Source organism: Maniola jurtina, chromosome 14, assembly GCF_905333055.1.
Source record: "Maniola jurtina chromosome 14, ilManJurt1.1, whole genome shotgun sequence".
Lineage (NCBI taxonomy): Eukaryota > Metazoa > Arthropoda > Insecta > Lepidoptera > Nymphalidae > Maniola > Maniola jurtina.
Window position 1 is genome coordinate 2,710,985 of NC_060042.1, and position 27,860 is coordinate 2,738,844.

A 27,860-nucleotide genomic window follows, 5' to 3' on the forward strand; every position below is an offset into this window, starting at 1 on the left:
GGCATTTCTAGATTTCAAGATACTAGTAGTTCGTCCATTTAGTGCGGAGATCTCCCAATGCTGTGCTTTCCTATGGAAAGTCGCCATTTAAGCATCTTGTGGTATTATTTCTGACCTAATGGCTGGCAGTCATCCCAGAGTATGAAGTGCGAGGAGTAGGTAGGAGGAGTGCAGGGCTCGGCAGCCACAAGGTGATGGCACCGCACCACCATCGGCCACAGCACGAAGTACCACACTGTTTCCTTCTCGATGACCGCTCCGTTTTGTCTACAACCAATCTAACCTAAGGGCTGGCAGTCGTCCCAGGGCGCGATGTGCCAGGAGTAGGTATGAGGAGCGCAGGGCTCGGCAGCCACGAGGTGAGGGCACGCCGCGCCGCCCTCGTCCGCGGCGCGTAGTACCACACGGGTTCTGTCTCGACGTCCGCCCCATTTTGTCTACAACGAAAAAAATCCTAATTCCGAATCTCTCATAAATGAATAATATTTGAAATGAAAGTTTTCAAAGTACCATTGTGATTTGAAAAAAGCGACACTTTAGTGTCAACACATATAACTAGACATCTACAGGATTCATTATTGTTTTAAAAAAAAAGAAGTATAACTGCATAGTGCCGTACTGACCAGTTCACAAGGACTCCACTCAGACCACGTGCTGACCACGCAGTCGGCAGGGCAAGGCGCGCGGCAGGTGGCCTCGCGCGACGGCGCGGGACCGGCCCCCGAGGCTTCACACGTCGTGTCCTCCAGCTCATTGCCGTCTGCGTCTATGCACCTGCGTAAATTGTACATTTTTATCCGTACCAAGGTGCTAAAATAAAAAAGCTTACTGCATAATATGGACGCTCTTCACACAGAAAACAAAACAGCTATCAACAGAAAAGGAATGTCATTTAAGGACGTTTAGAATGTTTTGTAGAAAATTTTAGGTCATCCGAGTAAAACAGTATCAGTTCCGGTATCAGTTTTCCCTTCCAATTTTAATATGAGTACCTTTAAGTCAAGAGTGAATCACAATCTTGATGAAAAAGTGACATTTTGCAAGCGTGCTCCATCTTAGGCTCATCACTTGCCGGCAAGTCTGATTGCAGCCAAGAGCTAGTCTATATATATAAATATGTTAGCTAACTTACGTGACAGTTCTGTTAATGATCGCTCGTCCACACAGCGCGCGGCGAGGAGTGCACACGGTCCACTCGCTGAGAGACCAGCGCGGCTCTGGCACCAGACATGTTGAGCGCTGTAACGTCGCCCCACACTCTCGACCGCCTGCCGAGCCCTCTTCTATAACTTCCCTGTAAGAAAAAATCTTTGTTCAGCCAAAACATAAAAAAAAACTAACAAAGATAGAACACTAATAACCCTCGGAGGACCAAGCACCCAGTTGGATCTTTTTCTCTATCGTTAAGTTCTTAAGGTGAGCGGTCGTGGTCGTCACGGCAGTGCTTCACTTAACTATGCACCCCCATCCCTGTCTGATGGCTGCCTTATTTGTGCACTTATGTAAGGGAATGTCACAACAGCGCTTACTTGGTATGTCCATCTCATTGGACAGTTCACCATTATTAAAAAATCTTTTGTCGCCGTCTCGACCGAGGACTCTTCTACTGGACATTAGTCTTCTTCGGTTTGGGTTGTATCTGATTCTCTCTTACCTAGTGCGAAACCTGAAGGCCGCTCTAGAGCCAGGCTCAGCAGCACAGGGTCCCCAAGCAGCCCACGCGCCCACAGCACAGTCCCTCGCACAGTGGACAGTGCAAGTGCCTCGGAGTAGAGATCCGAATTCTTCATCGTATGTGAACCCATCTGTGACTGCTTCACGGACACGTCGAGGACCTTAGAGATTTTAACAAGCATTACCTACTCAATTTGGTACAACGATAGTTTGGGTCCAGGACACAAACGTAAGATACTTTTTATCCCAGAATATCAAACAGTTCCTACTGGATTTTTAAATCCGCATGAATGAAGTTGGGGAATCCTTAATACGTGTCTTATCTAACTCTCAACTCTAAATAGGATCACGAAAATCAGAATAAAAAGTCTTGCATCTAAGTCACACTTCTAAAAAAATTGAATCATGACGGAATCAGAATTGGCATTTTTAAATGTACAAATATGTAAGTAGGTACAAAAATTAATTTCGTAGTTGAAATTTTTTTAGATCACTATCAAGTAATGGGTAAGTTACGATCAGGTTGAGAAAGAGTTTTTCTTACCGGTAAGAGGATGGTATTTTTTGCAGACATCCATTGGCACGTCGCGACCACCGACCAAACACCGAGCTGCTCTTAATGATCTGCCTTCACCGCATTCGATACTAAAAATCGGATAAAGTATTTTAATACCATTTTAAATGTCTAAAATAAATATCAAGCAGTCTTCATAATAATAATTACCCTGGTGGAAGAATGCAGTCAGAATCAGCTGGCAAAAGTTCAAGTGAAACGTTTTTACAAATGCATGATGGTATATCTGGGTCAGAGGCGTCCAGATATCTGAAAAAAAATATTTAAGAGTGAAGAAAGAGTTGAATTATTTGGAAGGCGTGAGCTTTGGTTGTGTCTGGACATTTTCCGCTTCAAAAATAGTACGAAATACATACAAAATCATAATATTCAACCAACTTTTCGATAGGAACCTGAGTGAATTATTATCTTATACCAAACAATGTTGCATAAGTTCAGCGTTTGCTCCTCTATGTGAAAGGTTTAGGCCATAGTCTTCCACGCTGAACCAGTGCGAATCGGCAGACTTCACGGACCTTTGAGTACATTATGTAGAACTTTCAGGCATGCAAGTTTCATCACGATGTTTTCTTCTAATTGCTTAAATTTGTATATAACTTCGAAAAACTTCAGCGGCGTGTCCGGGATCGAACCCCCGACCTCCCGAAAAGAAGGCCGGCTATCACTGTTTCACTCATCAAGTTTAACTTACTTCAGGGTATCTGCGCAGATGACGTCACAGGTAAGCGGAGGCAGGACGTCACAGGTGACAGTGCACGGAGCCACGCTGGGCGGCACCAGCTGCCCCGCGCACGCGCCCGCCTCCACGCGGTGCGAGTCCGACCCGCACCATATACCTGTGGAAACGTATCATGAGAAACAGAAAAGAAGCGATTGGAAGAGGAAGAGAAGAAAACACACACACCAACATCATACGACTTCTGTAGACATCGTTTAATCGGGGATCTGCCAACACTGGTCTTTCGTGCAAGGTAGTCATCAAAAGTCCTTGGGACCTTTGATTTTTCGAGCTATGTGCAAAGCCCATTAATACTTCAGCTTTGCAACTCATTCAGTTGTGCCAGATATTGTGATTTCTTTACGAATCTCCTCATTTCTGATTTGATCACGTAATAGCTCTCTCCATAGCGCGCTGGGAGACCTTGAGATTTAGTATCTAGTAAACAGGCCAAGTAACTTACTTCTAATCCTATAGCCGACACCACAATGTTGGCCTGGTGGCAGTCTGCAAGTGCTCCATTCGCCAGCGACCCATGTCGCGTCCCGGGAGCGACACGATCGTGCGACAGGACAGTCGCGCGACTCTTGCAGTGGCCCACAGTTTGGACCGCCATGCACTGTGCGGACTCGTACTTGTTTGCCTGGATCTGTATGATGAGTATAGTTTGAATAAAACAATATGTCTGTGTGAAATCAATTCTTAATAATGTTTTTTTTAATTAAAATTTAACAATACAATTATCTCGTATTTCTATGACACCGCCAGATTATTCTATTGATGCCATACTTTGACAGACGAAGAGAACGAAGAAGACAATTTCCCCATGTTGTGTTTTTCTTGTCATCTTTGACAGTTAGTATAGTAGCGTAGAAAGTCCTGGCCCATCCTGGCCTCACGTACAAGGAGACCCGACCCCAATTAAAATGGGACAAGATAAGAAAAAGAAGAAAGGAGAAGAAGAAGGCTTACCACAAGTATTAGGACACGGCGACCACGGCATCCAGGCTTCGACTCTACATCCGCGACGACACCTCACAGTGCAGGCGCGCCGAGATGCCGGCCGACGGAGAGGTGCGCATCTGGTGATGACAAAAGTCAAAATATTAGAAATCATCATCCTTATTATCCACCTTTTGATATCCTACCGCGCTGGTCAAAGGCCTCTTACCACGCGTAGTGACTAGTGTAGTGGTATCAGACATAATCCAGAATTAATCCTAAAACATGCACTCCAAAACACTTTCATTCATCATTCAGCGCACTACAAACTTTATATGAATACTTACATCACCCTGCATCGTTTTCTTCATTTCTGAAGGTCTACTTTCCTATATAAATTGTATGGGGTTTCTTGGAATAAATAATCGCTAAGTTTTGAGAGGAAAGGTTAATAATCGTTTTTAATACGACTAATATTCTTAAAAAGTAGGAACTTTTGTAAAATGAAATGTTGCTTAAAATTAACTCACAAGGCTTCACGGACGACGTCCGCGTTGTTCTGGACACACATTACGTCCCTATTCATCTCCCCTTCTTCGATACACGGCTCTTCGTCGTCGCTTTCATTAAATGTTTCACTATCCTAAACGAAAAACAAAGTTATTATGGAATTTCTAAGGAATAGGCTATAGAGATTTCTTGCAATGTTTCCTTTGGCTTAGTAAGTACGAGAGTAGAATGGAATCGTTTCTGTCTTCATTTAAAAACTCTCATTGTATCTGTTGGTTACGTCAGAGTTGAAAACGAGTTTTTGAAGCGAGGCTATGTTGTGGTGTAGTGGTGTTTGTTGAAGGTTGGAAAACGACTCTGGCAAAAAAAATGACAGTCACTAACAATACGCTTCTCACTGCTCGACAGCTTCGGTTGTATCAGATTTTCCACGACATCTCATAGCTTTTCATAGGTCTCTCGGTGACATTAAATTAAGGTAACGTCTTACCAATAAGTCCGTGTAATTAGTGACCGGCATGTAGTCCTGTCGTCGTCTCTCACACGGCCCCCATGGCGTTGCCAGCCAGGAGTAAGTAGCGCAAGCGTGGGTGTTACATGTTTCGTTCTGTATCAGTTGGTCTTCCGATGGGCAAGGCCAACCGTCTGTTGAAATATTTAAAATGGTAAATCATTTAAGTATCATCAAACCAAAATTTATTTAGGTATTTCATGTACGACAACTATGCTACTTCTGTAACTCTACCACTGGTTCAGAATGGAGATTCTACTGAGAAGAGCCGGCAAGAAACTCAGCAATTGCTCTTTTCAAATCATAAACAGTTACAATATGTAACAATACAACTGCACCATGTTGTGGGCGACTGAAAGCTCAGCCAGTTGCTTCCATGACATTTTGTAACTAAGGAATTCATCAATTGTATAATAGGCTTGACTTAACACGACGAAACGATACTGGCCCTTGATTGATTAATTGAAGGAACTTACTCGGTGCAGCATGAGCAAGTATATGTCTTCGTCTAGTCCTAGTGGGCCTGGAATGTCCGGGAGCGACGCAAGGCGCTGAGCACGGGGACCACGTGCCCCAGGAGGACACGACACAGTCGCCCGCGCATGCGATGCGACACTTTTCGCTTCTCGCTGGAGCACCGTTGCCACACCACGCACGCTGTGCTTCTTTCTAGAAAATATAAATTAAGGCTGATTTGAGGACTGGTAACTCAATGCTTAACAGAACATTATTTTTGTTATTCAGATAATCTGTGTTTGTAGAAAATCTATTATAGCTTTGCTGTACCACTCATTAATTTAATGCTTGCCACTATTGCAGGACCTGAATGAATGTGGTTGTACTTACTCCATCATGTCCTATGCAACGGAGTTCTCTAAGACGTCTGCCAGGGCCGCAAGTGGTATGAGGTTGGTTCAGCACGCAAGGTCCCCAGGGTAAGGCCTTCCAGGCCGCGCAGCGTGGTGTGCTACAGGTACGCTTTTCTTCTAGAGGAGGACACGGCGCTCCTCCTCCAGAGGCAGCGGCTGTGACGCGACGACGGCGGACGCTATAACCTGTACATATGGAAAAAAAATTAAAAACGAAATAAGTGACCTAAGAACTGAAAATTGTCTTGCATAAATTAATAAATGAAAGGTGAAAAATCAAGCCCTGGTTCAAGAATAAAGAGCATAACAATATTGCCAGCACTCTTTTTCTTTTTCTACTCTTAGTACAACACAAGCCACAAGTCATTAATTCATCTGATTCATTTGATGAAGCAATGTACATTCAACTTATCTGCAGATGTAAAACCTCGAGATTTCACTTTTTTCGGTAAAGATGACCATGGTCATTTATTAGAGACTTTTGTACCTGTAGTGGTTAATTGTTGCACTGGAAACAGAGGGCATCCGTCCGTTGGTTGACATGCTCCCCAGTCACTCCACTTGCCAACTTCACAATCACGAGGGCAAGGCACCTAATAAATGCCAAATGGTTTTTTAAAAATATTTTTTAGGATAAAATTGTCCATGTTACGTAGAAAAATGTACCGTATGGTTGGTAGTTCAAATCTTCAGAACAAAACATGGGAATGTAGTTAATTTCTCATAATGTTGATAGTAGATATTAAGAGAATTATAGGTTTAAATTACGATTGAATATCACACTCCATTTCTAACAGATTAAAAGTAAATAGACCTCTTCTAATCAAGAGTAAATAAGCATCGTCTAGAAAAACACGCTCCACCTTAGACTACACCACTCCGTATATTTTATGACCTAAAAATGTTCTAAAATTACCTTTAAAGATAATATCTCTAGAACGGGACTTTATAGTGGAGAAAATTCCCATAATCCAGCTCACTCTTCCAGGAAGTCTAAAAGAGTCGCCTGGTTTACCAAATTAGCGTATTCTTCCTTACCTCGCAAGGCTGAACCAACGTAGGCATCTGCGCATGAGCACATTGGGCTGGATGTAACGCTCGCCCGTCTGCGCGCACGCACGTCGCCTCACGTCTCTGCACCCCGCCACCGCAGCTCGACTCGGTGTCTTTGTCAGTTTCGTCGGATTCATCGTCTTCATCGTAGATTGCGTCGTTGTCGTCAGCGTCGTCGTCATCATCGTCGGCTATTGGTATTGAAAATTAATATTTATTTGATGATAACTTCATAACTAGACCTACTATAACTATATCTGCTAACTAAATCATCTGAAAAATTCTTCTGATGACAAAAGTATTGATGATTTTTAGGTTGCCTTTCATTCATTACATTTTATAGATGGTTCATCAGTGAATTCTGATGAAATTGGATAATTTTTATTTAAACATCAGTTATCACATTATACGACAGATTACTATCCGTCAGTCACGGTAGTGTCTGAAAACTGATCGCAAAATCTTTTGTCTAATGGACACTTAATTTGTCCATATAATTTAAGTTAAATAAGAAGGTGTAATTTTATATTTTTCATTTTGATTCGATTGGCTTAAGTAAGTACTTAATATCAAGAAGTTAATGGATAAGTAGGTATGCTCACGTGCAGCCGTAGCGGGTTGCTCCACAGCGACGCGGCAAGGACCCCAGGGTCCAGGTGTCCAGTGGGCACTGGCTTCCAAAACAGCCGGCCGTACTTCTTCCACCACTTCGCATTCCTTGCCTCCACCTGTACGAAGTGAATCTTTTAAGTAAACTTTATGCGAAATGCGCTTTAAAAATACAAGTAATAATAATTATGATTGACTAGCCGATGCCCGCGACTTCGCCCGTGTGGATTTAGGATTTTCGAAATCCCGTGGGAACTCTTTAATTTTCCGGGATAAAAAGTAGCCTATGTGCTAATCCAGGATATTATCTATCTTCATTCCAAATTTCAGCCAAATCCGTCCAGTAGTTTTTGCGTGAAGGAGTAACAAACATACACACACACACACACACACATACAAACTTTCGCCTTTATAATATTAGTGCGATTCATCAACTATTTAACTCATGTTCGGATAAAAAGCTCCAAAATCCACGAAATCTGGAATATTGGATTGGAATCTTAGGTACCTTGTGGCAATCTCCGTAGGCGTCGAGTTCGCACGAGCGCTCCATCGGAGCGAGGTCTCCATGGCAACCACTCCGCTAAGGAACAGTCTTCCTTCATCACACAGACTCGTGTTGTGCCGACATTTGCTATGGCTATCCCGCAATACCTGTTAAAGTAAAGGTTTCTTTTCAGGAATAGATCTGCGTTGACTGCGAACGTTGGCACCCTTATGTAGTTCTACATCCAATCCACTGATACGAAACGTTTTTGTTCAACGTTTCTGATAAGAACCACTAAGGTGTGGAATGTCCTTCTGGTGCCCGTGTTTCCTGCCAAGTATATAACCAGTCCCAGCTGGGCCAGCGATAGGTTGAGATGTTGATGTTTTCAAATGTTTTTCATTCCGTGACCTGTGCAAGGTTTTCTTGGCATAGTTCACGTTAAACATAACTTAGAGTTTTAAGTTTTCAAAAATTAAGTTTTGTTAGTGATCTAATAACCAAAAGCTAAATCACAATTGAAGCTTTCAAAAAACTTGTTGCAACATCCTCGGTTACAAAATAGCGCAATCATTGCAGCGAGTGCAACAAGAAAGTATAACAAAAAAGCAGACACCCGGAAGGAAGTGGAAAATGTTGTTAAACAAACAATATCTCAAAACTGCTAATATAAACTCCAGGCTTAAGCACACTAAGTGGGAATTGACAGGGTAACAAGTTGCGAAGCAAAATTGTTGGTTCACTTTTAAGCTGCAAAGTAGGTCAGAATTACATGAGTAGAACGCTGGCTCATTTTTAGCAGCTTAGCGATTCAGTGCGGAAATGCAGTAGGCATTTTTCGTAAAAATCTTAAGTAAATAAGAATTTAGAAGAAAGCTAAGCCCGTTCTAATATAATAACACGAAACTATAACTAACCATCCGTTTAATCGATTTTGAAATATCACAGTTTTCAAGAAAATCCAAATATAGGCAAGAGGAAATTTTATTATTGCAATAAAAGGAACTGAGACATAAACTAGATGTGATGCTATAAAATATAGAGGATTTTCCTCGTAAAAATGTGACGTTGTTACAGATAGAGCTTTAAAGTGGATAGAAGCGGCAATCGATCAATAGTACGACAATATGTCCCAGTTTAGAACGAGGTATCATAAAAATTCACGATGCGGACGAACTTATCTACTTAGTCAAAGACCAAAGTTCCAGGATGAATATTAAACTGTCTTTACATTGGGTAACTTTGCAAGTTTAAGGTAACTGCTTAAACTAGGACAATTATAGCCTTTTAAATTACGAGAAAAATCCCAAGAAAATTGTTTATAAAACTATTTTAGGCAAATTAACAAGAATATTTGTGTATTCTAATTAATGCAAACTATCGTACTACGCACTAGGTACTTAGCCAATCCAGGCCCATCTGTTTACCCAATTTTGATAAAATTTGCTTGCATTTTCTGGAGACGGACATACTCGTAGCGTACTTTTTCACACAGCTTTTTTAAAAACCTTATCTACGCGGATGAAGTTGCATGCATTATTAAGTACCTATTATTCGTGTGCACGACAAATTATGGATAGGTATCAACTTTCTGTAACTTAGTCTAACTTATACAATAAATCTAGTCTAGATTCAGTTTCGCTCATAGAGATATAATACGTTCATGGTTTCGCTTCTAACAACTCAATCTCAACTAACTACCCTGCAGGAGTTCTAGCATATAATCGGATTTCGAAAACTAGCTGAAAATTCAATTCCCCAAAATAAATGTAGATTGGTTTTGTGGTAGTCAAAGTTCAAATAGTCAGTATTAAAAAAAACTTGTCGTAAGGTTTGATTTAGTTTAATTAAATATTTTTAACTGAGCGAAGTTAGGTCTCCGAATCTACTTCAGTGAATTGGCATTCTTCGTCCGTCCGTCCGTCTGTCTGTCAGAGCCTTATAATAATTACTTACTCCAAATTCACAAATAATGTGTAAATTAATGACCTAAGTCGAAAATTATATAAGAAACTAAACACTTTATTTGAACGGGATACGCATACTTAAATAGAAATGAGGGACAACATTTTGTTAACATTGAGGTATCGATGAAAAGATCTTTTTAAGCAGAGTATAAAATAACTCGAAAAATTTACCACTAATCACTTTAATTCGTTTTGTGCTATATATGCTAAATGCTGAAGAAAAATCAAGGGTATATACCCTATTTTGGTACATAAATAGTGAGTGTATTTCTACAACTTTTACTGCACAATACACATTTTCGTCTTGAAATTGCTTAGTGAAAAAGAAATGAAATATCGCCTCGAACAACCAGGCGAAGTTCTCGAAAGATCCTCCCAATAAATATACCTACCTAAACTATTTGCGTTGCGCAGTTTTATTGCGGTATGAATAGATAGAGATTTATGTTCTCCACCCGTTTACTTAGAACTTCCGTTTGTCTATGAGTGAGTGTGCCCTATGGCAAAGTTAGTTCATTTTAAAACTTTATATGAAAGTGGGTAAGCTGAAGTATCTAATAGCTTTTATTTTTATCTCTTTTCTTTGGATGATATTTGCCCACGTTTTGTGTACATACCTACGAAAGCTTAGAATTGAGTTCTTGAATTTAAACTACTATCGTCATCTCAATCTACTAACGCACCGGACTACAACTATTAGAAGAGTTTAGACTACAGTCCACCACGCTGGCCAAGTGCGAATTGGTAGACTTCACACCACTTTGAGAACACTATGGTAGTTCTCCATAATGTTCTCAAAGGGATCCCGTCCCAGGCATGCACATTACTTCTATTTTTAAACGATTTTAAGGATCGAGATTTCTTATACATATAGTCTATGGGGTTCTTCTATTTTTAATAAATTTTACGGATCATTTTGTTATTTTTTCTGTGTACCTAAATGAAAAGCGCATTAGTTAATTTAAAAAGGTAAAAACTTACAATGGCTCGACGAAGCTGCCATCTTTTCGACGGCACTGTACTTGCCGCCTCTGGAGACCCAGCCGTGGTGTATGGACGAGGGAATCGGCTTCTAGGCGTATGTTGAACCTGTACAAACACTCACATTCTAACAAAATCTACAAGTTTTAGATGAATTGAATTGAAATTGACTGTGTCGTGACGATAAGGGTGCAGGAGTAAAGTAAGCGGGTGGTAACAATCCCCTAACTACAAATTCCGTTCAAACTGAATACAAATAACGACTATACAATCGCGAGTACGAATTAATTGTACTTACGTGGTAGGTAATTACTTTTACATGCAGAATCGTAATTTCTATTGACGACATGGTATAAAAAAAATTTAAGCATATTTTGATTTTCGATTATCAAACGAAAGTTATGGGAATATCCAAGTACATAATATACATATACATTACATATAAATTACTTGTGTCCGTGCCACGTTTTGCCATGCGCCACTTACTTACTTTAAATCACGTTTATGGTATTGTAGGTATATTGGCTAGATAAGAGAGTAATCGTGCGATTAGGTCTATACCTTTCAATAGTTTTAGTATGATCTCCGTCCCCCGCAGTGCAATCGGTCCAGCTTCCAACGTACACTGTGTAGTCTCCATCGTTGATTATTACCGGCTCTGAAACAAATAACATAAAAATAGTGGGAAAGCTTTCAGAAGTCATTAGGTTAACGATAGATCGTAATTATATTAATGAGTATTAACTGATTCCCTGGACGTTATGACATGTTAGACGAAAGTTGGTTCAAATATAGCTTGCATCCTAGGAAAGGGCAAAATTTTTGTGCCGGAAAATGAAAGAGTTCCCACGGGAATTATAAAAAAACCTTAAACCACGTAGATGAAATCCCGTGCATCATTTATTTGTTCTTGGTACAGAGATACTCGTAGCTTGTATTCCAGAGACGGGCACAGGCTACTTTCAGAGTAAAATCGCGTGATTTTTAAAAATAAGTAAATACACGCACACGAAGTCGCAGACACCATCTAGTATTATTTAAATATGTAAATAGATCAACTTGAAATCAAAATCAAATTGAAATAAAATAGGTAAGTAATAAAGTTTTTTATACCTCGTAAAGCATGTAGACTCATAAATTGGGCTTTTCGTAAGAGATTTACGGTAAATAGTTATTATAGTCGCTAATGGAATCCTGCGGTTTCTCCCCATAACACTGCGGGGCGTCGTTCGTGATTATCTAATTAAATACAAATTAAAAAATTGGTTAAGTGCGAGTCGGACTCGCACTCGAAGAGTTCCGTAACATCATAGCAGCCATTAAAAAACAATAGAAATACACATTCTGTGAAATTTTCAACCTATTACAGTTCATGAGATACAGCCCGCTGAAAGACAGATGGACGGATGGACAGATAGCGGAGGCGCAGAGTCCCGTTGACAACCTTCAGCTACGGAGCCCTAAAAATATCTGAAATAGGCAGGTATACATGAGCAACTCGGGAGCCCAAACGCGACAGGTCGAGATGACAATCAAGGTATGAGGCGGGGGGACGTCTCGTACACCCGCACGTCACCCGCGCTATCCCGCATCGAAGAACCTCCTCTGGTTTCATCACGTAGAGGAACTCCAAGCATAGCTCTCTCTCTCCATAGCCAAACGATATCAAACGAATCGCAGGGAGCCGCTGGATTCAGGGTGTAAACGCAAGACCGTGGTGTATGTTGTATAAGTCCCTACAAGAGGTCTATGTCCAGCAGTGGATGTCTATAGATTGATAGTGAGACAATCCATATTGAATCTAGTACAACTCAGAAATTCAACATGTCGTAAGAATTTATAATGGATAGAAATGTTTTTATTTTATGTTTTTGTTTTTATTTTACTTTTTCTCCGATGTTTATTGTTCGTGGACTTGTGCCAAGCTTTGAGACAGTCTGTTCAGAGTTATGGTGGTTTACAAGTCGATACATAGACCTGATAACCGATTACTACAAGATTTATATATCAGCTTTATCTAGGTCATAAAATGCCTAATATCATAAGAATAGAAACAAATAAGATTTATTTGTTCTATCATAAGTTGGAGCTTTATCGCGATTTCACCTAATGTTATTGACAATGCTGTCTTAGATAGTAGAACTATAGGCAGTTTGTACAGGCACGCTAAATCGTACTGCCAAGACGTTTTTAAGAAAAGGTGATTTACTTGACTTCGTAACTATGCAGCAGACTCGATTTTTGAAATTATAAATTTTACATTGACTCTGCCGAAGATCAAATCTGGCACCATTCGTTTAGAAAACCTAAACGCTGTGCGAGAGAAGCTGATAAATCTTTTACATGTAAGAAATGCCGTCAAAGCAAAAACAAAAACTATTTGTTCGAAATACAATAGGTATACAGCATTTCTATTACACAGCTTTCAATCCCTTGTTGTTATTGCCCACTTTCCATATGAAAGTGTAGCTATTTCCGTTGATATAGAGAAACAAATGTGAACACATTGTCTCTATTATGTAAATGATAAAAGAGCGTGGAATTGACTTGAAGCTCGCTTCAGCAATGTGCGCGGCTACAATTACTTAGGTATACAGGACATGAAATTATAAAATGAATATTTGAAAAGAGCAACTATGTACTTACCGAGTTTCTAAAGAGTTTTTAAGAGTCCCGTGAGGAACTCTTTGATTTTCTGTGATAAAAAGTAGTCTATGCCACTCTCTAGATCTTTAACAGCTATGCCCATGCAAAAAATTACGTGTATCCGTTGCTTCGTTGCCAGAGGCTCTTAAAGTAAACTTTAATTTTGCCACGATGCTGTGTCTGGCAATGCATGACGTGATTTCTACTATTATTCCGAAGGAAATATAAAAAAAATTGACTTTATACTTTGGACGTAAGATTTTTTACACCTGTTATCTTCCAAACCACCATGATCCAAACATCAAAGTTGTTGATGTTTCTCTCTGTGTTGGGGACAATACGAAGGAAAACTTTCAGCTTTAATAACGAAAGTCTGGCTGTTAGTTCATTTGTTTCAGAGCCTCACTTATTGGTTAGTTACATCATAACAGACCGCACTCGAAGCGTAACTAGATTGCGAGCGCGCTGTTGCTAAACTAATAAGGCCCGAGATTCCCAGCTTGTAATTTCCTTCTATGTCTGGGAAGCACTTTTTTTTTTAAACTATTAAAATGACCTGGTAGTGAATATCCTTTCTTTTTAAAAGAGCTTTTAAAACATTAAGAATTTTTAATAAAAAAAAGAGAAGTTTTAGAGCATGGGTCTATTTCAATAGATGGTAATAATAACATTAGGATTTGGAACGCCCTTCCAGCATCAGTTTTCGCCTCAATTATAATATACCTATCTTCAAGTCAAGAGTGAATAGGCATGCATCTTCTAGGCAAGCGCGCTCTATCTTAGACGGCGTCATCACTTGCCACCAGGTCTGATTGCAGCCAAGCGCTAGTCTACAAATTAAAAATTTCAAGGTATGGATCAAAACAAAACCCATACTAATTTATAAATGCGAAAGTGTGTCTGTCTGTCTGTCTGTCTATCTGTCTGTCTGTCTGCTACGCTTTCACGGCTCAACCGCTGAACCGATTTTAACGAAATTTTGTACAGACTTAAGATACATTCCGGGGCCTTCCCCGGAAGGCTTATGTCCTTACATAGGCTACTTTTCATCCCGGAAAAACAAACAGTTCCCGCAGGATTCCTAAAGACTCATCCGCTTTACCGATTTGTATGAAATTTGGTACTGAGGTAGCTTGCGTCCCTGTTATTGACATAGGCAACTTTTTATCCCGGAAAATCAAACAGTTCCCACGGGATCTTTAAGAGCCTAAATCCAAGCGAACGAAGTCGCGGGCATCCTCTAGTGATGCATAATTAAAGAGCTTAGTGTTTATAGCATTTTCTAGCAGCTCATTCATAAATCCATTAGCTATAGTATCTACAGATAGAATCAGTGTAACTGGATTGCGAGATGTTAATCTAATTAACCTGTTACGTTGAATCACTGTGCTGTTGTTACTCCATTCAGATTTCGGTGCAAATATTATGCTGCTCAGCCATCAATATGTGTACGGAGTAGGAATTTTGATATCATCGACATCATTGTCAACCGATAGGACTCCGTTTTCCTCGCTAGCTATAATATGAATACCTTCAAAGAAAATTTAATTGAACCTTCTGGGCAGGCGCATTCTACCTTAGTCTGCATCATCTCCTGTTTGGTGTGATTGCAGGCAAGCGCAAGGCTATATATGTAGTTAAATAAAGACCTCCACTGCTTGACATAGGACTCTTGTAGAGACTTTAATATGAGTAAGGAAGTGCACCTCCACCCAGCGCTCTAATTATAGTAAACCTCACCCGCCGCCCGAGGTACTCTCTGTTGATCTACAAACGAAGCTTAGCGACCGACAAATGGTGGTATAGCCATTTCAAATTGGCTAAAATGGATATATGGCACATAATATATATTTGGAGTTCTGTGAATGGCACATAATATAGATTTGGAGTTCTGTGAATGGCACAGACCGGTGTCGGGCAGTAGTGACACAGGTGCCAGGGACCAGTCTAGCTCTGTGATGACCAGCAAGCACGTTTGCCCAGTGCAGTCATTACGGTAAAATCCGTTTTTTACGGTTTTTTATTCCGATACAAGCTAGCCCTTGACTGCGATACCACCTGGTGGCAAGTGATGATACAGTCTAAGGTAGAAGGGGGCTAACTTAGAAAGTGTAAGGCATTAAACCCGTATACCCTTTATCCGTTTCTACGCGGCATTGTATTGTATCGGAACGTTTAATTGCTTGGTGGCACGGTTTTGCCGATAAGGTGGTAACTGGTCACGGCCGAAGCTCCCACCAGAGAAGATCCAGATCAGAGACAATTTAGAAATTATAACTTCCCGAATTTCCCCTGCCGGGAATCGAACCCGGTACCTCCCACTTATAAAACCACAGCGCTCACTGCTGCGCTAGAGAGGTCATTAAATAACTCATCAAATAATGCCAGTTCTAAATCTTTATTAAATGCATTGTATTTTCTTAGATCAGTAGCCAACAGCTGTGGTAGCAAATAATCTCAATAAATTGCAAACTAATTATAGTTTATTCTGTATCCGAGGAGTGGAAAAAGTACAGTTTCTGAACTTCCAAGTTTAATTTGATCGAGATCGTCGTCGCTGTTTCAATAAATTGAAAACAAATTTTAATCAAAGGAAATCCGCAGCGTCGAGAAACTGGGAAATTAACAAATCGTCGGGTTTTCTTATGGGTTTCATTTAATTAATGCGTCGCGACAATTGGGATTTGTTGCAGACTTGACAGTTTCTCTTACCTATATTGTATGTTCCAAGTGGGCTCGATCTCCGATACGCAACTCTAACTTTTCAAAGCTAGGCTAGGTGCGTTTATTAAATAGGTATCACTTTTTCCTACCAAGATGGCGAATTTCAAAATGGCTGCCATGCAAATTAAAAAAATTAAATTAAAAATTAAGTCGATAGGCACATAATGGTCATTTTGTACGATGGAAGGGAAACCATCGCGTACGAGTCCGACTCGTGCTTGACTGGTTTTTTATACATTAAGATAAATCTTTAGGTAAGAATGAAGTAATTGTGATGCTAAAAATATCAAGGTTTCTAGTCTAGCACATGTATATCACAATAATAAAAAAAAAAGCTTGGACAACCAAATTATGCATCTTTGTAACGGTGGAACTTAGACTGTCTCATGCATAAAAATATATTCTCATAATACCTTCACACGGTTTTAGAACCAGTCATACTATTAAAAAGATCTAAAGTTCTGTGCAACTACGAATACAATGCAGACACGATTTTCCAACAATCTGCACAAAACCATTAATATGTAAATTTTAGTGATTTGGATACCACGCGACATGTAGTTTGCAGTAGGACATAATATTATGAGAGTAAAACTTCGGAAAATTTATCGTATCTACAGATAACTTACAATAGGATTATGAATGTTTTTTAACTTTTCCCTTCTTTTTGCTAGGAGTGTCAACATTGAATCGAGTCGAAACGGAGGTCAAATAGGTGAAGCTGAATGAAGGGACGATGAAGCGAGTCTAGTGGATAGCCTATTTCAGTCGAATGCAACTGGAGTTTAATAAATTGCTATCATCTGCTCCTAATTGTATCCTGTTAAAACTGTATTTTTATTGTACACCAAAAATTAGTATAGAAAAACACATACAAAGCAAAACAAAATTATAAGCAGGTACAATTCCTTCAAAGGCGTCCTTATCGCTACCTAGCGCGATCTCTTCCAGGCAACCACTTATGTTCTTATTGGAGTATTTCCATAGTATTCAAGACTATTTTCGGACCTGTCTGTAGTCGTTATTCACGAAATCTACTACCGATCTGTTGCGAAAGTAGAAAAGAAGCTAACGAGAAGAACAAAAAGTTTTGCGGCTATAAATAAAAAGGTATACCACAATTTTAGCACTCCCATAAATCTAAATTAATAACAGCGGTGCAGACTATTTGTTATGTCGCAAGAATCCCGCACGCTCCGTCACTTATATTACGTGAGAGCAAACAAATGCGTGTAATATGTTGCCAGATCCCGCCGCTGCTGTTTGCACGACCATTTCTACAATATATGCTTTTTAGTATATCTTTAGTGTATCACGCTTTCTTGGCTGACAGCTCTATTTTAAATTATCGTTGATATAATATCAAGTTTTATGTTTCCTTGATTAGCAAAGCCCTTAAATTATCGACAACGCGGTTAGTACAGTCATTTGGTGCTTAAGAAGGGGGTTACCTGGAAAGTTTTCCGGGAGTTTTGAAAATTGGTGGTTTCATATATTTCGACGTGCTCTTTCCGAATTTTAATTTTGCGAACTCGTATCTTTGCCGCTCGCGCCGCTATTTTGAAAACATGGAGGCCAAAAACAGACGATACCTTCTTTCCGACACATTTTACGATGAAAATGGTTATGTAATAAATTACGTTATTATGTAATAAGTTATGTTGTTTAAGTTTATAAAGTGTCCATCACATATTCTAGTCAGATATCTAAGTACCTCGGTAATGGAAGCCTAAGGTGGAGCGTGGTTGCCAAGTAGATGCCTAATCACACTAATATTATAAAAGCGAAAGTTTGTATGTGTGTGTGTGTGTGGGTGTGTGTGTGTGTGTGTGTGTGTATGTTTGTTACTTCTTCACGCAAAAACTACTGGACGGATTTGGCTGAAATTCAAAATGGAGATAGATAATATCCTAGATTAGCACATAGGCTAATTTTTATCCCGGAAAACCAAAGAGTTCCCACGGGATTTCGAAAAACCTAAATCCACGCGGACGAAGTCGCGGGCGTCAGCAAGTCAAAAATAATTGTTAAAAGGAACAGGGTTCCGGCTGAAAATCAGCGCCATATGCTATTGTAAGTAATAAAAATAATAAGGCATTATACTGAGCTAGACCCTTTTTTCGGGTTGTGCCACACATGACACAGATTATTCCTGCGCTTCTTCTGCTTCAGGTATTTTGGCTTTAATGCTCAAACGATGGAAGCGCCAGGAGAACCAACCCTCAAGTAGGTATAAGTAGTTGTGTCATTGTGTGGCACAACTTACAAAATAAACGTTTTTCTTTCTTTCTTTCCGTTTGCTTCTTCCTTTGAAAGTGAAGGGGAAAATGGATTGCAACTAAATATCGTTTATCTACTTACTAGCTGATGCCCGCGACTTCGTTCGCGTGGATGTAGGTTTTTTAAATTCCCGTGGGAACTCTTTGATTTTCCGGGATAAAAAGTAGCCTATGTGCTAATCCAGAGTATAATCTATCTCCATTCTAAATTTCAGCCCAATCCGTCCAGTAGTTTTTGCGTGAAGGAGTAACAAACATACACACACACACACACACACATACAAACTTTCTCCTTTATAATATTAGTGTGGTATCTCCCCTCACAAAGCACATAACATGGAATCTTCATTAACTCCGCAATGTTTACATGCTTCACTGGAGCGGGTGGCCGATACAATCGCTTCTCGCCGTTACCTCTGCACCTACTGAATACGTGATATGACGGCCGATCGATACACAGTTAATGGCTATTGAACTGCATATTTGTTGCAGTCTATAACGAGGTCTGCTTATTACAGAATTTCCAATTTTCTGATTCATGCCTATCACACTTATATTATAAAGGCGGTAACTGTGTGTGTGTGTTTGTGACTCTTTCATGCAAAAACTTCTAGTCAGATTTTGTTGAAATTCAGAATGGAGATAGAGTATACCTTGAACTACCACATAGGCTACTTTTTATCCCACAAAATCCATGGTTTCCGCGGGATTTCGAAACATAATATATCCACACAGACAAAGCCGCGGGTATCATCTATTTAGTACTATAACGGAGGTTCGATCGAGGGCACGCACCTCTAATTTTTCGGCATTATGTACGTTTTTTGTCAAGAAACCTACATGCCTGAGAGTTCTACATAATGTTGTATACATCGATGGTTGTATGTGACACTGGGCCAGCGTGGCAGACTACGGCCTAAATCCTTCTCATTCTGAAAGGAGATCCATACTCAGTAGTGGGCTGGCGATGGGTTGATCATGATGTCGATTACATATTTTAAGCAGATGAAAAGAACTCCAGAAAGAAAAGGTAAACATTCATGGATAAGTGTTGAATAAACACTCAAAAATAAATAGAGTAAAATGTTGAGCAAAGAAAACCTTCTGTACCAGTTTAGTATTCGTATAACAAGGACGACGCTTCACGGCTTCAAGGATAAGATGTAGTAAAAGCGTTGTTTTAGTGTAAGGTCAAACGTCTCGAGACCCGTAATATTTTATGCAAATGTATGATCGCGGCCCTGGATAGCGCAAGATAGCGAAGAATAATGAGACGAGATCGGGCTTAGGGCTATAAAACTAGCGGAAGAATGCGGGTCGTTCAACAGAGAGACAAAGCAAAATTTACATGTTCACAGTGTTAGTTTTATGACCAAAATTATGAGGTATATTGTCTCAGCTAAGGGCACTCTATAAGTGTATCACATTATGCTGGCTTATTCGGTTGTACGCAATCCATTCCACAATAATATTTCCATTGGAAAAATATTATGTTAGCGCTTACAATACGAAAGCGCAACTCCCGTTTGAAATTAGCATAAATACAGTGGTCTACCAGTCCCATACGACTAATGATGATTAGACTCTTCATCACCAACACAACTTTTCTTCATCAGGTCTTTCCTCTCAGAATGAGAAGGGCTTAAGCCGTAGTCCAACATGCTGGCCAAGTGCAGATTGGCATACCTCACATACCTTTGAGAACATAATGGAGAACTCTCAGGCAGGTTTCCTCACGTTGTTTTTCACGATGATTTATGAATTATTTTCAAAAGTTAGTGTTCTGACAGCTGAATTCTACAAAGCAAGGAAAAATAGAAATAAGTTTCATATTGAAAGGTTTGTGGCACCAAACTATAAATGTATACTCTGATTATACATACTAAATAAAAGTTGTGGTATTTTTTCGATGTATATGCGGATGGTGTGTTTCCAGTCACTTTCATAAACACCCACTTACCTTCACAACAAGATGAAAAGACATTTTCAAGGCAAGCTCTAAAGTCTCCCGTTTTTCTTTCTGCTTTTGAGAAAACGCTTGTTTCGTTGCCGTACTTTAAGCGATGAATTAGTGTTAAGCCTGGGAGAGAATAAAAATAGAAGAGATCGTCTATAAGCGATAAAGTGTTAAAACCTCGCAATGTACGAGTATGGAAGTAAAATTAAATAGAAAATAGCTAAAGCGATATTGCGGACTGCTCTCAAGCCGTACGCTCGCAGATACTAATTGGACGATATAGTAAAAACCAAAGGATGTTATGGTTGTTTTCTTAGTCTAGTCGATTACGTTCGAAGTTTAACCAAAGAGATTAAGTAAATAGTAAAATAGTTTAACATAATTGCGTTTCTCTTTAAATGTGTTTTATGTTATTTTTGTTGAAAATTCTATTTCAAGTTAGGTACCGGAATGTTATGTACACAAATAGCCGAACGAATCTGGGCCTAGGTAGGTCTTATAGCACAAGTACAGGAATAAATCTTAAAACCGCGAATTTATGGTAACATCATTTAAAAAAAAATTAAAATGTGTTTCAATTTTCAAAATAAGATAACTAAACCAAGTGGGTTATTAAATGAAAGGGCTTTACCTGTACATCCTAAAACAGATTTTTATTTATTTTTATGTATAATAGTTTTTGATTTATCGTGCAAATTGTTGGAAAAAATACCTGAGTACGGAACCCTCAGTGCGCGAGTCTGACTCGCACTTGGCTGGTTTTTTTTGTAGAGAGCCGTGTGAGTAAGCTGAATATCTAAAAATCAGTCAAAATTAGATGAAGTACTACACATATTATAAATACTGTACAATGTGTTTGTTTCATTTTTAAACTTTACCGAATAATCCTGTGTTCCTAAACTCAAATAAAACATTGATAAAACGGCTAAATCAAATTCTTATTGACTAGAAACATCGTGAAAATCAAAGAAAAGGCGAACAATGTAGTTCATTTACCTCCTACACATGTCCCAGAATTCTTTTTCGATTTCTAGCTGAAATTTGGGAAGAATACCTCGGGAAAGTATATATCTAGAAAGCCGGAGTGAACGAAGTCAACGTCCCGGGCAAACAAAATACCTCTTCGGAGTTTGCTATTCTCCCGACAATCTTGAATTTCAATTTCGTGATACGAAAATAACACCGAGCTTTCAAGTTAGATTGAAGAAGCCAGAGGAAAAATTTACTCCCATATATTATAAGGAAGTGTAATAATAGAAGGGAAAATTCAAAAAGTCCCGAGGGCTTCATTTAGAGGGACGAAATCAGGGCGAAATAAATATTAACAATCGCCATACGAACTCCAGCAAGTTTCAGAAACGTTGTTCAAAGATCAAAATGGAATCGACCGAATAATCGTTGATCATATCCAAATTGAAATAAGAACCAATCGATAGCAAAACAAGTAGTTTCCTAAATTATTGTCAAAATTACCAATTTTTTTTCATTCATCTATACCTATCTATAAGTATAAGGTCCGTACAAAATAGTACCGTCACGCCGCGCGCTGCACCGTCGCGGCGCCGTGATTGGCTAAAAGAGAACGCATAGCCTAAACCGGTGGATCTAGAAAGTGGCGTCTATTTTGCAAATAGACGCCATGGGCAGAGCGAATTGTTTGAAAATAAATAGACTGGCAAGGTGCTAGAATAGCGAACTGGAAAGCGCAGCGTATTGGACGACCTGTGTTGGGTCTCCATCACGGGTTAGAAGACCAATAGGTGGACAGACGCCATCAATCGAGTCGCAGGGAGCCACTAGATCCAGGATAGAATAGAATAGAATACATTTTTATTCCAATAAACTTTTATAAGTGCTTTTGAATCGTCAAAATAATTTACTTTACCACTGGTTCGGAATGCCGTTCCTACCGAGACGAACTAGCAAGAAACTCGGCGGTTGCTCTTTTCAATTCCAAATTTAAACCCCCGCGGACAAAATCGAGGAAGCAAGCTAATTATATTTAGATAATTTAACGACTATTGTCTTAGTTTATATAAAGCCATCAAAAATAATTTATTTTTGAAGTGACTATTGTATTTTCAGTTGAAGTCAGAACCAAATGTTTGTTCAGAATGTTTTGTAACAAAACCTACTTAAGTACTTTATAAGGAAAATGTTTTTCTAATATTATACGCTCGAGTATCTCATCGATTTATCGTATACATTTTAAGTCTCTTATTTGTTTCCAACTTAATTATCTAAGTTAAAATAGCTTCTTATCATAAGTATTTCTAAAATAGAACAAAATAGCCCTTATAGTATCTCAGTAAAGGTCATTGTTTTTAAAAGATTGTTAAATTTTGATTTTGGTTTAAAAGTAGGTACATTAGTAGTATAGAAATAGTTCATATTCACTTATAAGTTAAAATATGACCTATAAACTAATCTGTACAAGTATAAAGCATAAGATAATGTACAAACAGAATAATAAATAAGCTTGAAGGTTTAATATTCGAAAGTTTTATTTAGAACGCGAATTACGTGAAACGAAAGGTGTTCATATGAACCAGGAAAATTAGTAATTTGTATTACATCGTGTTTGCTTCCAGTTTAGTATGGAGATCTCACCAACTTTGATAGAATCCGTAGCGTTTTATTGAAATGGATCTTAATTACCTTGTATTAAGGCTCAAGTTCGTTTATACATCAACAGCCAGTGCACTAAGTGGAAACGTTGCGAAATTAAAATCGATGATATTAAATTTTTGACCTTCAGTCAAAGATATCTAGGTCCAATTTATTCTGACGTTATTGAATTCTACCAAGGGTGAATTATTGTAAAATCTCATACTAAGCACACGGTGAATAGCTAGTGCACGTGTACCGAACAAGGAAGCAGAAGTGGGATATTTTGAATTTTCAACTAAAATCTCTTACAGAATCATAGCTAATTTAAAATTCTAATAACTTTGAACGTAATCTAGCTAGGTCACGTAGAATATTAAATACCTCTCAGAATTTTGTTATGCTAGTGAATGAATAACATTGCTGGCTGCGCGTGACTTGCTTGAGTCCTGAATCCTAATTAGTAGGAAAGCTAAATTATCTTTTGAATATGATATATTAAATTACGTAATTTAATCTGTACGGGAGCCGGTGATAATAGGAAAGTAGTAACAATAGGAAAAATTTCTTTTGGACTGTTTGGGGACTCAGCTGGCACAACTGTTGTACCTTGGAACTTATGTATGGCTCAATATGGTGCTCCATTTTATCATCTTGTGTGTGAAATATTTCTTGTGATATTTTCTAACGAGATTGTATGTTGGTAGGTACTATGTGCATATTACATGACGCATAGATTTTCTTTCCCTTGGGTATCATTATTATAAACATAGTATAGTACTTGCCGCTTCTTTCATGTCGTGGAATTTCACAAAGTCACGTCGTCGACTAAGTCATCATTATTCATTCTACGTAAATCTAATTACCCATTTTTCTTTTCCTAAAGCTTCCTGTATTTATAGGTTTACACGAATAAAAATGGATGATTAAATGTCTTTTTTATGTTTTCCTTTTATTCGATAAGCTGTAATCATTTATCACCGCGCGTAATTCGACGAGGCATCAATTTTCATTCGGAATTTTCTCGCTCGACGAATTTTCTGCCTGTCGTTTACTTTTATACAGAATTTCGCGAAGTAGGATTAGATGGGAGCTGGGACATCCTTGCGAAATTTCCGCTCTGAATATGAATATTACACTCCAGAGGCTAGATAAAGACTTTTTTATACTATTAAAAATTAATAAAAAAAATCCGTTAGGTCGACGGTAGCTCACTCTGACGGCAGTAATTTGAAGCCAAATCGATAAAGTAGAAATCAAGGTACATCGTGGAAAAACAGACGTATTAAATAAATCGACGCAAATTATCTCTATATATATCCAGTCTTTAATTAGAAAAACTAAATTGGCTCAGGTCCGTTAGTTAGAATAGGTTAAAGCTAATTTGCCTATACTTAGTTCAAGTTATTCTGCCGTGATTGAATAATTGCTTTATTTTCTACGGTTAACGTCTTGCGGGAAATTACATTGCAATTGAGTTCCGTAATTGCACCATTTTTAGTTTATTTTTAGGCCAAAATGTATTTGTCTTTTGTATGACAGCGCTAATCTTTTTTTAACTAGGTAGGAATATCAAGGTATACGCTTGACTGCAATCGCACTAAATAGTAGGGTGACGATGTAGTCTAAAGAGGAGCACGCCTAACTAGAAGGTGCCTACTTATTCTTAAAAAAACCTAGGTATACTTATGCCAAATATTATTAGTAGTCGGTCAAGAGTGAATAGGCATCTTATAGGCAAGCGCGCCCCATCTAGGCCGCATCATCACTTGCCACAGGTCAGAAACGTTAGTCTATAATTTAAAAAAAGTAGTATTACGCAAGGTTGCCCGTTTGTGCAAAGATGGCGCTAATGGTTTTTATAACATTACAAAGTTTATTTTAAATATTATCCGATCTTACGTAGCAGTGCTACACCAATCTACGGCTGCTACGAATAATTTTCTCGTAGTAAGAAGTGCTACGGACTTTGTGTAAAGGAAATTCTAACTTGGAAAAGGAGGCACATGAGTTTTTATGAGGCAAGTTGGTGGAGAACAAGTGCTTGAATTCTTTAGAAACTGCCTTAAAACTAGCATTACACTCAATTGGTATTTTGTATTCTTTGAAACTACACGAATGTACATAATATTAGTAAATTATACAGTTCTTAAGTAATTTCTAAATTTTGAAAGACTGTTTCACAGTAGGATTCATTGTAGTTGTAAAAGTAGGAGAGACGAGAGTTTCATTGTCATTTGAATGGGAATTCATTATTTCTATCGGCTAGTTACAACCCTTACAGCAAATAATAATAACTCTCTCCCAATCACGCCAAATGCGAATGCAATGCTTTTGCCACAGTATAGTTGATTGCGTTCTGAATGAGAACAATGCGAAGTAATTAACCTTTATTTGCAATCGATCGTCGATGGTCGCAGGTCAGTCAACCTCGGCTCAGAGTACACGTGCGCGTATATAGCAAATTGTTTATCTACAAGCATACTAAGAATATGTGCCTATTTACATAGGAAGCTGTAGTGTATGATAACAGCACCGGTCCACCAAACACTCACCACCAACTTTTTCTGAGTCAACTTTCGCTTGGGACAGGACTTAGAATCACTAAATTCAAATGACAAAGATTTGGGGTTTCGAACCAAACGCCAGATATTTGAGATCAAAGTGGCCAGTTCGATTAATAATTTCGGAAAATAAATAATGTAGGGACCTAATATCATAAGAAAGTGTCGTTTGTCGGTCTGCTGGCTTGTTACGGCCCAAATGTTACAAAATTCGATGAATTCAGATAGCTCGCACCTTACAGACGCACAAGGCTCCATTTATCCCTGAAAATCAAAGAGTTCCTCCCCAAATCGCGCATGAAATCTAGTTCTTTGTAAGGAATAGTACGTATTAATATAATTAAAATGATAGTAGTACAGGTTATACAAATTAAACCAATATAGTTGAGTACCAATAAACATACCCGTACATTTGCGTTATACGTGTCAGCGATTCCACGCGGGCCTTCGGTTCCAATGTTAATTAATGATACCGTGGTTAAATATTATATACATTACCATAATAATATTCAGTATAAGTACCTACATAACTATGTCCATAGACAGTAGCTGAGAGGTTAATGCCCTTATCATATGTAGCTTAGTATCAATCAATAGCTGGCATCAATACAAACAAGTATTGTATGAGACAAGATCTTCCAAAGTGACACGTTTCTGAAATATCAGCTATCAAAGTTATACCAAGATAGAGGACATAGAACTTACCTTATGTTACAAAAGTTAGGAAAGTAGTAAGTACGAGTATGTCGTCTTTTTCCTAAATGTTTTATATCAGATTATTACTTATAGAAAATCTATATTTTACTTCTTACTAATTTTTAAGGTTCCGTACCTCAAAAGGGAAAAAGCGATTTTAGTAAAGAAGAAGTGAGTCAACTAGCCTTATTTAAGAAGAAAAATATTATCATATTATCATAGATATATTATACTCCTAAATAACGTTCTCACTAAAAAAGCTTGCATTTTCAAAAAGCTTTCTGCCGATCAAGATAATTGGTAGCGTAGCTTACAGACCTATAAATTATTCTTCGTCTAAAAGAGCTAACTGAAAGCACAGTCAGACTAAAAAGATCAGTTGCACAGGTGTCGAAGCCAATTTCGCAAAACATTCCACTAAAATAAACCGTTTGACCTCCTGTTAGAGAAAAGTTCGGTCAGAAATATACGGAGGCGAAAATAAAATGGCCGCGGAAAGGGACGATGTTAGGAGAGGAAGTATATAGGGGTAACAATGGCGAAAATACGGCTGTTCCCGCGGATAAACCACTCAAATTACATTAACCTACATCGCTTTCGTCTTTGATTTATTTTACCGGAAAAGGTGGGCTTTTATGTATGTATTGGATTATATTTAAAGTATGGTACGGTAACCAAAATTTATTATACTCGTAGGTTTAAAAGACTAAGGTGTTATGTAAGCTTCGAATTTATAATATTTAAACCTAAAAAAAGCGCTCATCTACAGCGACTACTTAAAAAACTTTTTTTTTAATTATTTATTTATTCTGCCAAATGTGAGTAACAATAAATGATGGTATGTATGTACATTGGCAGGTAGTCTCTTTCATATTTTGCCATTTATGTGCATGTATATATGTATTTCATTCTCTTGACAAACCTTGGGGATTTTGTTTTATTCAGGGGGTCAGGGGTTCAATTCCGGGAACGCATCTCTAACTTTTGGAGTTATATGACGTGTTTAATGTGATTTTTTAAATCAAATTGAAAAGTTTAAGCGGGGATTAACTAATTTAATTCTATGAAGCGTCAGAGTGAGGGGCATGTCGGTTTGATTCTGAATCGACGATATGTTAAATTAAATTAGGCTATGGGTCGTTCATTCTGCTATGGGTGACGTGAAATCAAAGAAAAATAGGCGATTCATAATATGCTACCTTGCGTCAAGTGTGAACATTTGACGCCTGCCAGTTATGTCTAAGCCTCGACGTTTTGTTGCAAGTTTCCTAATACCTACGTCATGAACTGAGGTGTAGTGATTAAATAAGTTTAATTTCTACTTTTTGGAATTTATTTCGAGAAACTCAGCTTTAAGCAGTTAAAGTGAACATTGTGAGGTAACCTGCATGCCTGAGATCTCTCCATAGCGTTCTCAATGGTGTGTGAAATCTGCCAATCTACACTTGGCCAGCGTGGTGGAGTATCGCCTAACTTTTCTCATTCTGAGCGG

General features: G+C 38.6%; 1 protein-coding gene across 1 annotated transcript in view; it reads right to left on the bottom strand.

The window, feature by feature from the left end:
• The window catches only part of LOC123871970 (thrombospondin type-1 domain-containing protein 7A-like), a 100,696-nt gene that overhangs the window by 5,019 nt on the left and 67,817 nt on the right, over positions 1–27,860 (bottom strand). The window contains exons 3-21 of the mRNA XM_045916057.1: positions 11,457–11,553; positions 10,896–11,003; positions 7,969–8,114; positions 7,454–7,579; positions 6,837–7,042; positions 6,286–6,391; positions 5,776–5,984; positions 5,406–5,598; positions 4,909–5,063; positions 4,439–4,551; positions 3,939–4,048; positions 3,430–3,615; positions 2,940–3,084; positions 2,399–2,497; positions 2,219–2,319; positions 1,655–1,835; positions 1,133–1,294; positions 624–774; positions 284–437 (exon numbers count right to left, since the gene is read on the bottom strand). Coding sequence (XP_045772013.1) covers positions 284–437; positions 624–774; positions 1,133–1,294; positions 1,655–1,835; positions 2,219–2,319; positions 2,399–2,497; positions 2,940–3,084; positions 3,430–3,615; positions 3,939–4,048; positions 4,439–4,551; positions 4,909–5,063; positions 5,406–5,598; positions 5,776–5,984; positions 6,286–6,391; positions 6,837–7,042; positions 7,454–7,579; positions 7,969–8,114; positions 10,896–11,003; positions 11,457–11,553 — 2,748 coding nt within the window. The remainder of the gene's footprint in view (positions 1–283; positions 438–623; positions 775–1,132; positions 1,295–1,654; positions 1,836–2,218; positions 2,320–2,398; positions 2,498–2,939; positions 3,085–3,429; positions 3,616–3,938; positions 4,049–4,438; positions 4,552–4,908; positions 5,064–5,405; positions 5,599–5,775; positions 5,985–6,285; positions 6,392–6,836; positions 7,043–7,453; positions 7,580–7,968; positions 8,115–10,895; positions 11,004–11,456; positions 11,554–27,860) is intronic.